The sequence below is a fragment of the Physeter macrocephalus genome, chromosome 14, assembly GCF_002837175.3.
Source record: "Physeter macrocephalus isolate SW-GA chromosome 14, ASM283717v5, whole genome shotgun sequence".
Lineage (NCBI taxonomy): Eukaryota > Metazoa > Chordata > Mammalia > Artiodactyla > Physeteridae > Physeter > Physeter macrocephalus.
In genome coordinates, this window is record NC_041227.1 from 94,097,318 (window position 1) to 94,114,339 (window position 17,022).

The 17,022-nt window shown below is 40.7% G+C and overlaps 1 protein-coding gene across 8 annotated transcripts in view; it reads left to right on the forward strand.

Annotated features, from left to right (window-relative positions):
• SSH2 (slingshot protein phosphatase 2) overlaps positions 1–17,022 on the forward strand; it is a 248,641-nt gene that overhangs the window by 215,876 nt on the left and 15,743 nt on the right. For all 8 annotated transcript variants that reach the window (XM_007123578.4, XM_007123579.4, XM_028497970.2 and 5 more), the window contains 3 exons: positions 5,459–5,505; positions 10,193–10,339; positions 13,693–13,893. In XM_007123578.4, coding sequence (XP_007123640.2) covers positions 5,459–5,505; positions 10,193–10,339; positions 13,693–13,893 — 395 coding nt within the window. The remainder of the gene's footprint in view (positions 1–5,458; positions 5,506–10,192; positions 10,340–13,692; positions 13,894–17,022) is intronic.

The window sequence follows — 17,022 nt, forward strand, 5'->3', positions numbered from 1 at the left end:
ATTAATGCATCCTTTTAATGGCTGAATAATATTCCATTGTATATATGAACCACATCTTCTTTATCCATTCCTCTGTTGATGGACATTTAGGTTGCTTCCATGTCTTGGCTATTGTAAACAGTGCTGTAGTGAACACTGGGGTGCATGTACTAAGGATAACATTTTAAAAGAAATCAGTCACTTCAGTCTTTGGGCCAGAGTACAGTGTAGGTGAACCAGAGTGAAAGGTGGAAGTGAACTTATTTAAAAACGGTAGGGGGCTTCCCTGGTGGTAGAGGCCCGCGTACAGCAAAAAAAATTTTAAAAAATAAAAAATAAACTGTAGGAGCGGGACTTCCCTGGTGGCACAGTGGTTAGGAATCTGCCTGCCAATGCAGGGGACATGGGTTCAATCCCTGGTCTGGGAAGATCCCACATGCCACGGAGCAACTAAACCGGTGCGCCACAACTATGGAGCCTGCGTGCCACAACTACTGAAGCCCACGTGCCTAGAGCCTATGCTCCGCAACGAGAAGCCACTGCAATGAGAAGCCCGCACACTGCAATGAAGAGTAGCCCCCACTTGCCGCAACTAGAGAAACCCCGCGCGCAGCAACAAAGACCCAACGCGGCCAAAAATAAATAAATTTTTTTTTAATGTATTACAGTATAGTTTCAAGATTTCATTTTATACTTCCATACAATTAAAATATGCTTTGCATAATTACATAGAACTTATCCAAAACCCCCATGGAATTATGTCACTGCCTGAGAAGCATGGAGGAAAAAAAAAAGAGATTGAGTCTGTTGAGGACCCAAGGGGGCTTATATGCATGGCATTTGTATTGAGGACAGAAAAGTAATTACACCATGTTGATTCCAGTTCTTTCCGTTGAACCTGAAACAGCCCTAAGCAGAGCCCAAGTCACTTTATATGGGCTTCACTGAGTCAGTAGCTGATGCGTTTAATTTATTTTGTTTCTGGATATGTGTCATTTCAGATTGTCAGTTTAAAGTTTCTCTGGACCGGTAGATGAAAACCATGGACTTTTACCATCACATCAGGGTTATTTCCATCTAGCTGTACAGAATTCTGCAGAGGATTTAGATTTCTAAATTAAGGAGTGAGGTGGTCACATTTCCCTGGCTCCAATTTAACCACTCAACCCTTATTGCTTGGCTTCTGTCTCCTTGAAAGTCCTTTTTTTTTTTTTTTTTTTTTTTAAATAATTCTTGCCTGTTTCTTTGGTATGGGAGCCAGTTTTCTAAGTTTGAGCGCAGAGTCTTCAGAACCTCTTATATTTTTTTTAAAGCAAGTCAGGTGAGCCCTGGTCTGTAGAAAAGATCAGTCATCCGTCACTTACTCACAATTTTCCTAAATGTACTTCAGCACAGCATCCTTGAGATCTCCTAGTTCGATGGCCAAATTACAGATCACTTGTAATACGAAGATAGTGCTTACATAACACTTGACAATTTTCAGAGTGCTTCATTTACTTATCTCATATTCAACAAGCATTTGTTGATCCTCTTTGTTATGCCAGGCATGAGGCTAGATATTTGTGCAGTCTGATCTAATTCCATAAGGAGGGAGTGATGACCATATCAAGATAGATACTCGTAGAAGGCCAGTGGAATAAGGTTACAAAGGTGACCTGGATTAGACAATTAGAAGAGGTCATTAGCAAGAGTGATGAGGGCAGAAGCCACAGTGCTGTGGGTTGAGATACATGGGAAATGAGGAATTTTAGAAAGTGAGTATTAGATTGTATTTCTATGAATCTTGGCCATGAAAGGAAAAGGAAGAGGACAGTGTCCAGAGGAGGATTTAGGATGGAGAGAGGGTTTTCCATTTTATTATGAAAGAAATGTGAGGGGGGGTGGCGGGAGGTGTTGGCTTATAAACAATAGAAACTTATTACAGTTCTGGAGAGGCTGGAAGTCTTGAGACCAGTGTGCCTGCATGGTCGGGTGAGGGCCCTCTTCCAGGTTACAGACTTCTCTTTGTATTCTTACACGGCAAAAGGAATGGGGAGAAACTTTATATTTTTAGTTTGAGGGGAAGCTATCCATTAGATTCCTAGGACTAGGGTGGGAGGACTGTTTCATTTTACAGATAAGGAAAGTGAAGACAGAGAGGTTAAGCAGTTTGCCCAAGGTCCCCCAGTCAGAGGGGGAGTTGGGACTTGAACCTGAGTCTTCTAAAGCTAAATTCCACTTAATGCATTATTCTGAAATAGATAAATTCTTATTTTTAAATGTTTGCCTTTTCAAAAGACATGAACAGATAGCTCAAAGATAGAAAATGGACCTGAAACACTGAAGAGTTGCTCACTTTTATGCTAAACAGAAATGCAAATTAAAATTACACTGAGATAACATTTCACACCTATCAGTTTGGAAAAGATTCAAAAGCTTAACCACACATTTTGTTGGCAAGGCTATGGGGAAAGTGGCATTGTGATGTGGAGTGGGTCTGAGGTTATATTGTAAAGTGACGAAAGCAAAGAACAAAAAAAGGGTGTGTAGTAAAGTACTTTTGTGTAAGTCAGAAGTGGTAAGTATATATTTGCTTATATTTTTTTCAAAATACAACATAGGTAGAATAAGCCACAAACTAATAAAAACGGTTACCCGTGGGGATTGAGGAGATGGGGGTGGGAGTGAGACTTCAAGTTAACTTTTTAATAAACTTTTGACTTTCAATATTATAAAAGTCTTGTATATTCAAAAAAATGGAAAACATGGAAGAAAAAACACACCCTAAAATTGAATATAAACAGGAGCAAATGAACCCAAATATATATCAAACTGATAACCTTACAGAAAGAAATTAATTCAAATAATTTAAGCATAATACTCTAATTGTACCCCTTAGTGGGATATAATAAGGAAAAAAAAGAAATGCAAAGAAAATTTGAACTTAATACTTTTGTTATTGGTTTTGGTATTGGTGTAATAATGTTAAAACTATTTTGTAAGTAGAGTAAATGAGTTGTTGGGAACCAAAGTTCTCACCGTGGAGTAAGGAGATATAAACAGTGTGGGAGAGGCAAGAACGAAAGGAAGAACCTTGTGGTGTTGAATTAATTTCAGTTGAAGGTAAAAATATAAACCCAGTATTTTTTTAGAAATATTTCCTAGATCTGACCACTGAAAAGTTTTAGAAACAATGACACCCAGTAGTTAGGAACATACCTAATTAATGCCCAGATCTTGGTTACAAAATATCATTCTTCACTAAAAGAAACCAGGGCTTCTTGGGGAACTGGCTGATTCTACTCACAAAGTGAATCCGGAACAACTTTTTGTACCACAAAGCATGGATGCACTCAAAGACTAATGGAATCATATCAAAAGGAACCTGTTTGAAGAAATTCCCACTGGCCAAATTCCGGACAATCTGCATGTCCAAAAAAAAAGATGGTAATGGATTATAACGTTCTAAATACAAAAAGAATTCAAGAGTCCATAGTGACACTTCAATTCAATAAAGGGTGTGATGATTGATTAGGTGAGACTCTTTTACAGAAGAATGCCAGCTAACTTGCAGAAGGAATGATGGAATTAGAAAATTACCGTTTTGTAACCTCCAGTAGAATAATTCATTTGGGCAAGATCGGCAATTGAAGCTGAAATCATAGGGCAAAAAGATTATTTTGGCTTTCATGCGGCTTCAAAGATTACTATAGACTACTAATTAATTTCAAAGGAACCTTTACAATAGAGGGATGTGGCAGACACAAAGGTATCTACCAAGAATTCAAACTCAGCCTGACAAATAATGGGACAAACTGACATTATGTGCCTCATGATTTGATGCAGTACGAAGTACACAATATCTCCCTTGTAATATTCTTTTTTTATATAAATTTATTTATTTTTTTTATTTATTTTTGGCTGTGTTGGGTCTTCGTTGCTGTGCGAAGAAATCAACTCTTCAAATTTCCACATTTCAACATATAACATCTTAATAGGAGAAATAAATGTTTAACATTTAAATTCTACACCATACGTGGTGGCTCAATGCAGTAACATGAACACATCTCTCAAGCATATGCAGGCTTTAATCCATTTCAGCATTGCATATATAAAAATTTCTTTCCCAGTCACAGATGTATCAGAAGTAGAATCAGGCACATGGGCTTCAGCAGTCGTGGCACACAGGCTCTAGAGCGCAGGCTCAGTAGTTGTGGTGCACGGGCTTTATCAGAAGTAGAATCAGCAGGTTAACTAACACAATGGGCAGGTGGATTCTTAACCACTGCACCGCCAGGGAAGCCCTCCCTTGTCATATTCTTGCCAGGAATGTTTGACCTGAATCTAATCATCAGGAAACAATCAGATAAATCCAGGTTGTGGGGAGCTCTCCAGTATTACAGACCTGTAGTCTACAAAAATGTCAGTATCATGAAAGACAAAATAAGTAAAGGCACAGGGGTGGACTGTTCTAGATTAAAGACATGGCAACTAAATGCACAGTATGATTCTTGATTGAATGAATATAAAGGACATTTTGAGGGCAATTTTTAAAATTCAAATATAGATGATGTATTAGGTTATTATTAATGTTATCTTTCTTGGTTGCAGAAATGGAATTATATAGGAGAATATTCTTGTTCTTAAATGATACATGATCAAGTATTGAAGTGTCATGATGCTCAAGTTACTTAAATGGTTCAGGTAAAAAAAAAGTATGATGTATATCGAAAGAAAGGGAAGGAGAGCAAGAAAGCAAATATGGCAAAATATTAACAATTGATGTATCTTGCAGATAATCTATAGAAACATTTTCCTTTAAATTTTGCACATCATGTTTCCCTCATTTGTTTGACTATTTCACTCTCTCCCCTTACAGACATACACACACACCGTACCATCCCAACTTCTTAGATGCAACATAATGCACTAGAAAAAGTGTGGGTTTTAAAATGAAATCCAGTTTTAATTCATAATACTGCCACTTTGTTCATTTAAGAATACTTGTGAGGTGCCAGGCACTGTGCAGGAGTTTCCTTAGAGAACAAGAGACCTGGTTGCTGCCCTCAAGAAGCTTGTATTATAGTGGAGGAGAAAGGTAGTAAATAAGCACATAAATAAATATACAAGTAAAAATATAGTGATGCATGCTATTGATAAAATAGACTACTATAAACAAGAGTGACAGACGACATTTAACTTAGATTGGAGAATGGTCAAAGAATCCTTTCCAGCAATGTGATCTTGAGCAAATATTATCTGAATTCTATAAGGGTTGGTTTTCATTTCTCTAAAAAATGAAGGTAACTTTCTTACTCTGTCATTTGTGGAAACTGAATATGATAGCATATAAAGTACCTGGCACGTAGAGAGGAAACTTGGAAGATGTTATTGGCCTTCTTTTTAGAAACTCTGTTTCTTCCCTCACAGGACTCCTTTTCAAGTATTGTATTTGGTTCATTGGCTAATACTCTCTAACCTTGTCTTTTTGGTTCCACAGGGCTCGGAATGGAATGCCTCTAACTTAGAGGATTTACAGAACCGAGGGTAAGCACACAGAGCAATTGCTGACACCCCCATGTCGCAGAAATCACTGTTTTATCTTTACATTTTCCCGTCAGAGAGGTGTCAGTGAGTAACTTTAAGCTTAAGAGTTGCTTCCAGTTGATTCTTACTGGGTGTAATTCAATAAAAATTAAAATGGCTATTCTCCCACTGTTTCATCCCCCCACCTCCAAAGAAAGATCAACTGTTTCAGTGGAAAGGCTTTCAAAAACAAATGTGCAAGCCTTTCATGATGTTTAAAACCAAATCTAGTTATTGACTCCCTTTTTTTTTAAGAGCAGTTTAAGGTTCACAGCAAAATTGAGGGGAAGGTACAGAGAGTTCCCATATACTCCCTGCCCCACACATGCATAGTCTCCCCCATTCTCAACATCCCCACCAGAGAGGTACATTTTTTTTTACAACTGATGAACCTACATTGACACCTTGTAATCATCTGAAGTCCATAGTTCACGTTACAGTTCACTCTTAGTGCTGTACGTTCTATGGCTTTGGACAAATGTATAATGACCATGTGTCCATCACGATGGCATCATACAGAGTATTTTCAGTGCCCTAAAAATCGTCTGTGCTCTGTCCATTTATTCCCCACCCCCACCCCCTGGCAACCACTGATCTTTTTAACTGTCTCTCTAGACTTTGGTTCCTATTTTTATGTAAGAGTACACAGAACTGCATATGCTGGGTTCACAGGTCTTTATTAAACATTTACTGAGCAACTTCTGTAGGCCAAGCACAGTGCTCGATGCTAGGGATCCAAAGAAAAATAAGACTCAGTTCCTATCCTTTTATAGTAAGGTGCATGAAGACTAAGTAGGTTATAAATATAAAAGAGACAGTGTAAAATTGAACAAGAAGACTGACCTGTAGTAAGAAATGTGTTCCTAAGCGGCACGGTTATGAGTTTGATTGAAGCAACTGAGACCACGGTGAACATTCAGCAAGCAAAAAGCTGCCATTCTTCCCTTTTCACTTCTTAGCTAATGCCTAAATCTTTCATTGAACTCGGCCTTAGGAGGTCAGATCATTCCAATAAGAGAAGAGAAAATCATGTCTGGAAATTGGCCATTCTAACTCTTCATTTTGGACAGAGATAAGACCTACTGAGACTCAAGAGATAGTGATGACTCCCTGACTGGTTGCTGGCTGCCTGTTTTCTCAGCTACAAGTCAGCCTTCTGGTTATCTTTAACGTGATTAGATGCATACTTCCTACTTTTCCCTCAGAAGAAAGGAAGCCAAGTGATTATACAAAGAGTTCTTGGGCGGGGGAGGGGGGGGATGGAAATCTGGTTACTTAATATTAAGGTATGAAATTTAATAGAACTTGGAAAATTTAAGTTGATAAGGATTGAATCAGAGGTTCTTGAAAGCAGAGACCATATCTTAGATTTGTGTGAAACATACCTAGCTCAGAGCCTTATATCAAAAGGGTGCCCGGTAAATGTGAAGGAATGATAGAAAAATTGACAGAATGTGACCTGCAGGAAACTAGCCCCTGACACAGTGTTTAATATGAAATCTGAGATTTGATAGAGCACTGCCTGCCAAATGCATTAGAATCACTTCATGCATATATTCACTTTGACTTTTGACTTATGTCCCCAGCTGGAGATGAGACCTATTTATCTCGTTTACTACTTACAATGCTAAATTATAGAACACAGAAAAAAGACAAGTATGGTTAGATGCTCAGACATCTACTTAGATCTTGTTTCTTAAATTCGCTGGTGCTTAAACTTTAATGGATGAAGAAGGACTTCCCAGGTGGCACAGTGGTTAAGAATCCACCTGCCAACGCAGGGGACATGGGTTCGAGCCCTGGTCCGGGAAGATCCCACCTGCCGTGGAGCAACTAAACTAAGCCTGTGCACCTCAACTACTGAGCCTGCGCTCTAGAGCCCGCGAGCCACAACTACTGAAGCCCGCATGCTCTAGGGCCCACGGTCTGCAGCAAGAGAAGCCACTACAATGAAAAGCCCACGCACCGCAACGAAGAGTATCCCCCGCTCGCCGCAACTAGAGAAAGCCCGTGCGCGGCAACGACGACCCAACACAGCCAAAAATAAATAAAAATTAAATAAATGTATTTTTTAAAAAAAAACTTCAATGGATCAAGAATTATAGTTCAGGGATCTGTACACAAAACATGTATATTGCCCCCTGTGGATGATTTAAGGGATTTTTCAAGTGTAATTTTGACAATAAGGCCATTTTCTCCCAATCCACTGACTTTAGAACTCCAAGTAAAATGCTATTCCTTACAAAGCATTGTAAGGAATAGCTTACAATGAAGTGTAAGAATGACAAAGAAGTTTCAAGGAGTGCCATTTCCAATTGGTAGTGGCTGACTAGACTTCTGTAATGAAAAAGATTGGGAAACCCTGTCCTGCTATAATCCATTCCTGAAGTATGGGATTGGGGATGGGAAGGTTGTTCATTTTTATTTTAAATGAAATAAGAGGAAGTGTGCTTGCCTTTTTTTTCTGACAGTTTTGAGATATAATTCACATATATCGTTCACCCTTTTAAAATGTGTACTTCAGTGGTTTTTAGTATATTCACAGAGCTGTGCAACAATCAATTCAGAACATTTTTTTCCAACCCAAAAGGAAGCCTGTACCCTTTAGCAGTCACCCCCATTTCCCTTCCTCCCTTCAGCTCCTAGAAACTACTAGCCTACTTTCTGCTCTATAGATTAGCCTATTTTGGACATTTCATTTATATGAAATTATACAATATGTAGTCTTTTAAGCATGGTTTATTTCACTTAACATTGTATTTTCAAGGTTTATCAATGTTGTACCATGTATTAGTACTTTATTCCTTTTTTATTGCCAAATAATATTCCATTATATGGAGATATATATACACACCACATTTTATTTGCCCATTCATCATTTGATGGGCCTTTGGGTTGTTTCCACTTTTTGGCTATTATGAATACTCTTATGACCATTCATGTATGAATCTTTGGGTGGACATATGTTGTCATTTCTCTTCAGTTTATGCCTAGGAGAGGACTTACGGGGTCATATGGTGGTAACCTTTTGGGGAACTGCTGGAGTGTTTTCCACAGGTGCATGTTGCTTGCTTTTTCTAAATTTTTTTTTTTTTTTTTGGCCGCACCGAACGGCACGTGGGATCCTAGTTCCCCAACCAGGGAATCGAACCCTCGCCCCCTGCGCCGAGTGGACGTGCCGAGTCTTAACCACTGGACCGACAGGGAAGCCCAGCTTGCTTTTTAAATTAAAAAGAAAAATACCTTTCTAGTAATGGACTTTGATGCTAAGTTAAAACAGATTCAAACCATGTCCCAGAAAAATTTTGGTTGCTTGACCTTAACCACAGAATTGGTTAGCTTGGCTCTCCCTTTTTGTAGTCATTTCTCTGACTTCAGTGACTGGGTTTGTAGAACCCCACGTGTGGTTCTGAGAAGGAAGCAGCTTCTACAGAGGGAAATGAGTGAGTCTGTGCCGTGTTGTTGGAGTTGACAACAGTGATGTCTAAGTCCACACAGCACTGAGAAAAGGTAATCCTTTGGCAGATTAAACCGAAGCATTTATTGAGATTGCATAGTGAGAGAGATAGCAAAAGAAATTTTTGATACAGAAACCATTTTCTGCAAGCCTGGGAGAACTCTCAAACACATCTGCTGCCATAGCAGCCAGGAATGCAGCCTAGAGAGTTAAGAGAGCTTTAAGTCCAACTTTCCTCTGACCCTCCCAGCCTGGCCTCACTTGCCTTCGTGTAGTTTAAGGAGAGTAATAGAGCAAAAGCTGACAACCTGGCATTTAGAAAGATAGGAGGGAATGTTTCCTTCTATTTTTTTTTCTTAAGGTACATGTTAATAGTCTGATTTAATACAGATGACTTCCAAAAAATAAATTTTGTTGCTGGTAATTTTAGTGACTGCAGAGAAATTGTCAGATCATGGGCGTCAAGTTGATTCTTTGGAGTAAAATGCAAGGCATATTTTCAGAAGACTCTGAAAGATGAGATTGTATAACTAAACACAAACTAAAAATGGAATATAGATGTTGAACTTGGTAGACAGCTTTTCTCTCAGTAACTCCCTGATACCCAGGTATGCCCAGGACCCTGTTATACAATTTCTGTATTAAATAAGGATAGCCTCTTAGGGTTTGTTTTTGTTTGTTTGTTTGTTTGTTTAGCTTTCTTCAATATTTTAGTATTTAATTTCAGCCTCAGGAATAAACAAGTTTGTTTTTTATTTATTTATTTTTATTTTTGGCTGCATTGGGTCTTCGTTGCTGTGCACGGGCTTTCTCTAGTTGCGGTGAGCGGGGGCTACTCTTGGTTGTGGTGCGTGGGCTTCTCATTGCGGTGGCTTCTCTTGTTGTGGAGCACAGGCTCTGGGCACGTGGGCTTCAGTAGTTGCGGCACTCGGGCTCAGTAGTTGTGGCTTGTGGGCTCTAGAGCGCAGGCTCAGTAGTTGTGGTGCATGGGCTTAGTTGCTCCGCAGCATGCGGGATCTTCCCAGACCAGGGCTCGAGCCCGTGTCCCCTGCATTGGCAGGCGGGTTCTTAACCACTGCGCCACCAGGGAAGCCCAGGAGTAAGCAAGTTTTAAATAAGAAAAATTCCAGTTCTGGGAATTGGATTTCGCCTGAGTAGTAGGGCTTATATTCTCCGTTGGTTTCCTCACAGGGTGCGATATATCTTGAATGTCACTCGAGAGATAGATAACTTCTTCCCAGGAGTCTTTGAGTATCACAACATTCGGGTATATGATGAAGAGGCAACAGATCTCCTGGCTTACTGGAATGACACTTACAAATTCATCTCTAAAGCAAAGTGAGTAATGGTCCCACACACACGTTCTGACCCCTCTTCCTTGTGCACCACACATGGTTGGGGTCTGAAAGCTGTAGATAACTTACTGATGGTACTCAGAGGAAAGGAAGTAAAGAAAAGAAAGGAGACTGAGATCTCTTAACACTAGGAAAAAGATGACTAGTGACTTAATACTTTTGCTTTAAGTAGATGAAGCCCCTGGAAGATGATCTCATGTTTTGTGCTATTTCCGTTGAGCACAAAATTAGAGAAAATAAACTCAAGCTGCAGTGAAAGACATAGAAATGAGAGAAGGAAGAAATTCTGAATGAGAGAAGAAATTCTGAATGAGAGAAGGAAGAATTCTTAAGTTACCAATGGGGACACTTGAAAGTTATAGAATAGAAATTATTCCCGACAGGTGGAACACTTGATCCTGCTCTCTGAAGACAAGGAGAGAAACAGTCCGCTTTGGAAATTTTTTCCCATTCTTTTACTTTACTTTTATGCTACTCTAAATAGTGAAATTTTTCTCTGGCCCTTCTGTTGTTATCTTCCTTAAATTAATTGGTCCTTTTAGTGAAACAATTCCATAGTATTAATTTAGTGTTTAGTATTAGTATTAATATATCAACACTGATTTTTTAAGTCCCTGAGGATTTCTTTGCCAGTCCTATTTATCCCTTCAGTAGAAAAAACCATCAGTAAGCATGCTGGCCACATTCCCTCTGCATGTGGGGTGACACTCAGAGCCTCCCTGGCATATGAGAGAGAAGACCCAGGCCCTCAGCAGGGAAAGCGTGGAGTCCTAACCACTGGACCGCCAGGGAATTCCCACTTCTGTTTTTAAAGTCCTCCTTCAAGAATGATAACCACACCTCACTTAAGGACCTTCATGGTCAGGAAATGCTTCCTCTCAGTTGTCCTGAATCCCCATACTCCAGCTCTGAGCCCATTCTCTCAAGTCTCTAACCAGTACCTGAGAGACTGTTTTATACTGTTGAAGCTTCTGCCACTCATGGCATGCTTCCTATGTGCCATGTACTTTACACATATTCTCTCCTGTACGTTCCAAAACCCAGAGAGGCACATGCTGTCTTCCTTCTGTACAGAAGAGGACAGACTGCAGAGATGAAGTTCAGAGATATTAACTAGTGGTTGAGACAGGACTTGAATCTAAGATCATGTCTCATTTCAGTCCATCAAGTATATGGGAATAGTCTAGTTCCTTAAGGAAAGGGGACTGGAAAAGACTAGGCAAGTTGTCAGGGTTACAGCCAAAGAGGCTAGAGATCAAGGTGAGGCCCCAGTCCTAGTGAAGAGAAAGACTTGATTTCAGCAGGGCTGGGGTTAGAGGGAGATGCGTGAGGCGCCCACATTACATTCACTGAGAGGCACGCACTCTCCATGTCCTGCAGGTATAGGTCAGCGTCTCAGAGTGAGTGCCTCCCCTTAAGTGGCAACCTGGGCATCTCATGTGTTTCACCCTAATCGGGGCCTGGCGGTCCAGTGGTTAGGACTCCACACTTTCAGGGCCACTCTACCTACACGTGGGTGAGTTTAGGATTCCTAATGTGATGCTGGGCTTAATCTGGACAATCCAGCACTTGAAGTGAGGGGGTGGGGTGGGCAATGAACCTGAAAGGGGAAATTGGGCTAGGTGAGAACTAACTACAGATCCTTCATTACCTGAGTTAGAAGCCATCCACTGAAAAAGCCCAGTTCAAAATGAAGAAATGTTTTCATAGGAGTGGATTTCATAATTGTATTTTTCTTAAGATTGTCCAAGTTTGAGCACCTTCCGTGCCTGCAGGCATAGACCTGAAATTCGATGTATTAAAGTTGTCAGAGCTTGATGGAAAAATATAGAGCACATGTCTGAACTTCCATCTGCGTCACTGTGACTTGGCTTGCCAGCTGTAGTCTAAGTGGAAACTCTGTGATGCCATAAGCAAAACAAACATGCCCTAGTCATTTGGGATCACCTAAGCATACAGAGACACATATGCGCACCAACCATAGGACACTAAAATTTTACCTTTCTTTTGAGACTGTTTCAGTTATTCCAGACCATTCTCTCCATTCCCATAGCTTATCTGGCTGGCTGTCTCATTTTGGCACTTAACCTTATGCCTCCTTGCATTGGTGCTTAACTCATTCATGTGTGTCTGTCTCCAGCAGAAGGATTATAAGCTTCTGGAAGGAAGCTTGTCTCCTGTAATACAGTGAGTGAGTGGATGAATAGATTTCCCCTGTTAGGCTGACATGTGCATTTTTTAATTTATTGGAATAACCACTTGGGAAGGATTCCAGCCCACATACACTAGTGATAAGAGTAACTGTTCTTTTTTCCAGATTTTAAAATGTTGTTCCCACTTACAACTGACAGATCTAATCAGGAGATCCATAAGATTGTTCATACATTTAGCAAATATTGGAAGGTTTACTCTGGGCCAGACACTGTGTTATTAGCAGAATTAGCATAGCTGAGTAATGCTCAGATCCAAGGTAATGAGCTCTGGCATAAGACTGAGGAGTTTTGTTTGTTTGTTTGTTAGTGTCAGTTTATGGTGACTTTGTTTTCTTTTTCTTCCACCCCATAAAAAAAACACAAAAACAGCTAATTATTCATTCCACTCTCCTTGCTGAGAAAGCCATGTGGTACATCACATGGTCCCATCCAGCTCCACAGGTTATATAGCCAGTCCCTAGACAGAACACGGGTGGTGGTGTTGTGAAAAGTAATATCCAGGGCTACATCTGAGTAAAGAGGAGAGTTAGTTTCATTTGGTTTGTGCTTTCCTCCTGGGACAGAACTCTTACTGGAACTGCAACTGGAAGCAACTCACAACATTTGGGTAAATTAGATGAATCACTGCCACACCTGTAATTCAATAGCATGCCAGCCGTCAGCGTGCCCCTGGGGCTGAGAGGACTGGTCTCCAGCCACACACAAAATGGGGTCCAGTCTCTAAATAGAAAATTTTCCTTCTGTGCTCTGTGACCAACTGTCATTGCAATTACCATTTTGAATTTTAATTGTCTACTTCTCCCAATGAGTGCTACCCTTTAGGGAAAAACTGTTACTTATTTTTGCATCCCAGACCTTGCACATTGTCTTCAACATGGTAAATGCCTGATAAATGTTTGCTGAATGAGCTAGAGAGGCTTAATATTAACACTGAATATCGTTTGAGTGCACCAGAATTGCCCCACACATTTGATTAGAGGTGCACACAAGTGCACTAAGGTGGGGTGAATTGCAAAGCAAGAAAATGGAAAGGCCAGACAGGAGACGTGGACACAGTTAGAACCTAGCTTTTAAAGTGTACTCACTATTGTGTTTTCCTCCTTACCTCAATCCCCCAAACTAGGAAACACGGATCTAAATGCCTTGTGCACTGCAAAATGGGGGTGAGTCGCTCAGCCTCCACTGTGATTGCCTACGCGATGAAGGAGTATGGCTGGAATCTGGACCGAGCCTATGACTACGTGAAGGAAAGACGAACAGTGACCAAGCCCAACCCCAGCTTCATGAGACAGCTGGAAGAGTATCAGGGGATCTTGCTGGCAAGGTGAGTCCTTAATTGACTTTCTCAGATTTTCCCTCCTTTATGCTCCCCAGGGCACAGTGAAATGTCCTTCTCTGCAGCTAGTTCTCACCTAATTTAAGTGTGTAATAGGATTTGAAAATTGAAACCTCTATCCATCTAGTTTTTAAAAATTAAGTACCAGTATTTAAGATTAGCATGGAAGATTAGGCATTTAATCTAAACTAAAGACATTAAACTAAAGGGTGGAAATACTGTTCCCTTATTTTAGATCTCAATTAGGTGCAGATTTTAATAAATACTTCTCAACATCTTCTAAGGCCAGATGCAGCTGCCTTATCAAAATGGATACTGATTGCTCCCAGGGCAGTGCTAGCTGAAATTCTTAGAAATATTTGGCTCATTTTTTTTTTTTGGCCGCGTGGCATGTGGGATCTTAGTTCCCCAACCAGGGATCAAACCCGTATCCCCGGGCTTCCCTGGTGGCGCAGTGGTTGAGAGTCCGCCTGCTGATGCAGGGGACGCGGGTTCGTGCCCCGGTCCGGGAGGATCCCGCATGCCACGGAGCGGCTGGGCCCGTGAGCCATGGCCGCTGGGCCTGCGTGTCCGGAGCCTGTGCTCCGCGACGGGAGACACCACAGCGGTGAGAGGCCCGCGTACCGCAAAACAAAGAAACAAACAAACAAAAAACCGCACCCCCTGCAGTGGAGGTGCAGAGTCTTAACCACTCGACTGCCAGGGAAGTCCCTGGCCCATTCCCTTAAAACAAGTACCTGCTGCTGCTTTGGGCTTTTTTTTTTCAGTGCTTGGTTTCACTGAACCTTCAACAGTAATTCTGGTCATGTGACAAATCTGTAGAATTGGGATATATATATAACCCATTTGAGGTATGAAGGGGCTTCCCAGAAATAGCTCTCTTGTTTCCTTTTTTAAGATCTTTTAATTTGATTTTATATATATATATGTTTTGCAGAACTGCAGAAAATTACAAAGGGAGAAATCATTTAGAAACTCAGTAACCACAGACAGCAGTTGACATTATCTTACCTATTTCTCCAGGTCTTACTCTTATCACATATATTGATGGATTTTTTTTTTTTCCCCCCACAAAACCTGTTCTTCAGCCTTACTTCTTCACCCAGTATTAGTTCTTTTTTTTTTTTTAACTGTGGCAGCGTTTATTGAGCACTTACACTGCACTTAACTGCCACTGTTCCTTTTTTTCCCCTAGCTTTATTGAGATACAATTGATGCACAACATTGCATAAGTTTAAGGTGTCCAGTGTATTGATTTCATACATTTACATATTGCAAACTGATTAACACTGTAGCATTAGCTAACACCTCCATCCCCTGACATAACTGCCGTTTCTTTTTTGTGGTAAGACTATTTAAGATCTCTCTTAGCAACATTCAAGTATATGATTCAGTATTATTAGCTATAATTGCCATGCTGTACATTAAATCCCCAGAACTTTATAATCTCATAACTGGAAATTTGTACCCTTTGACCAACGTCTCCCCATTTCCCTCAACAACCCCACCCACGCCCTGGTAACCACCACTCTACTCTGTTTCTCCGAGTTTGGCATTTTTAGATTCCATGTATAAGAGATACCGTACAGTATTTGTCTTTCTCTGTCTACCCAGTACTAGGTCTTGAACATCTTCCTGTATCAATAAGAACTGGCTGTTTCAACAATAATTTGGTAATTGGTTATAAAATGAGTAATTTCACTACACTATTTTTATTACTCCTTTGGTGGTGAAAGCCACCTTCAGCTGATCTCAGGAAAAAGATTCAGTTTACTCTCTTAGTAAACTGAATTCAAGGACCAACTTCCTGAGATGCCACATGCTGTAGTTCCATGGAGTGCTATATTTTGCTTTGTTTTTCCATGTTAGGCGCATTCTAGGTGGTTTTGTTAGGGTGAAGGCACTGCTGCCTAGAAGCAGTCGGGGCTGATGCCAGAGTTTGACTCCAGTGAGTCTCATGACTTGGTCTCGACTCTTGAATCTGGGCCGTGTTTCCCCTGAACAAAATAGTAAATAGCCTTCCAGCCTAACCAGGCAGAGGGACCACCCTCCCACCACCGAAGTATTGTGAAAATGTGGCCACAGCAGAGCATTACGGTTTCCACTAAAAAACCCCTCCCATTTACTCAGTACTTGGCATGATTTCATCTGAGCCATTCTCTTAGGAGGCTGGGAGGATACTGAAGTCTCCTCCACTTAAAAAGAATTTATACGTCTTTGGGGCCAGATTTTGATGACATTTTTAGATTACATCAGAAGGTAGGACAGAGCAGTTCTTTTTGGCACAAGAAAGAGGCATCTGAGGGTTAGATGAGACACAAATATTGTATATTCCCAGACGCACACATGATGGTTATTAGGCAGTGTCCTCACGTGACCCATTGAGAAGAAGGATACTGTGTGTCCTGCCAATTTCAGTATTTATTCTGGAATCCCAGGCAAGCTGTTGGGTTGGGGTGTGGTTTTTTGGTGTTTTTTTTTTTTTAGCGTATGTAGTTTTTCTTAGATGTTAAAGGTATTTCAGAAAAATCTTCGATGAGAATAAGAAAGGCAACATAAACCCACAAGTCACCCTGCCTCTTCCCTTTCCCATTTGGTTCCATCCTGCCTTCCTGGTCTTGATTCACGGAGGGAGGGGCAAGCCCTGGGGAGTGAGAAAACCACAGAATTTGAGTCAGTAGATGTGGTTTCCGTTCCTGGTTCACCCCCTTGCTGCAACTTTGAGAAGTTAATTCACAGTTCTCATCCTCACCTGACCCCATCTATAAAGTGAAAATCAAGAGACCTAGCTCACAGGGTTATTGTAAATAAAAGTGTATATAATGTATATTATGTACTCGTAAGGGTTATTCAGATATGGTTCTCATCAAGCCCCTCCTGCAAGGCTACCCAGAGAACACACATGCGTGTGCCATTCAGTTTCTCCAGCCACTGCCTCCCGCCACCAACAGACACACTAACTGTGTTAGAAACTGGAATGGAAGTGTCCTGGAATTTTCTGTATTGTGATGTTTCCTGAATTTTAAAAACTAAAATCTAGTGCTGGGGGTGTCACTTAGGCTGCTTTCAGCTGCAAGTAATAGAATGTCTTCATCACCTGGGATTTCAGCAAGCAGC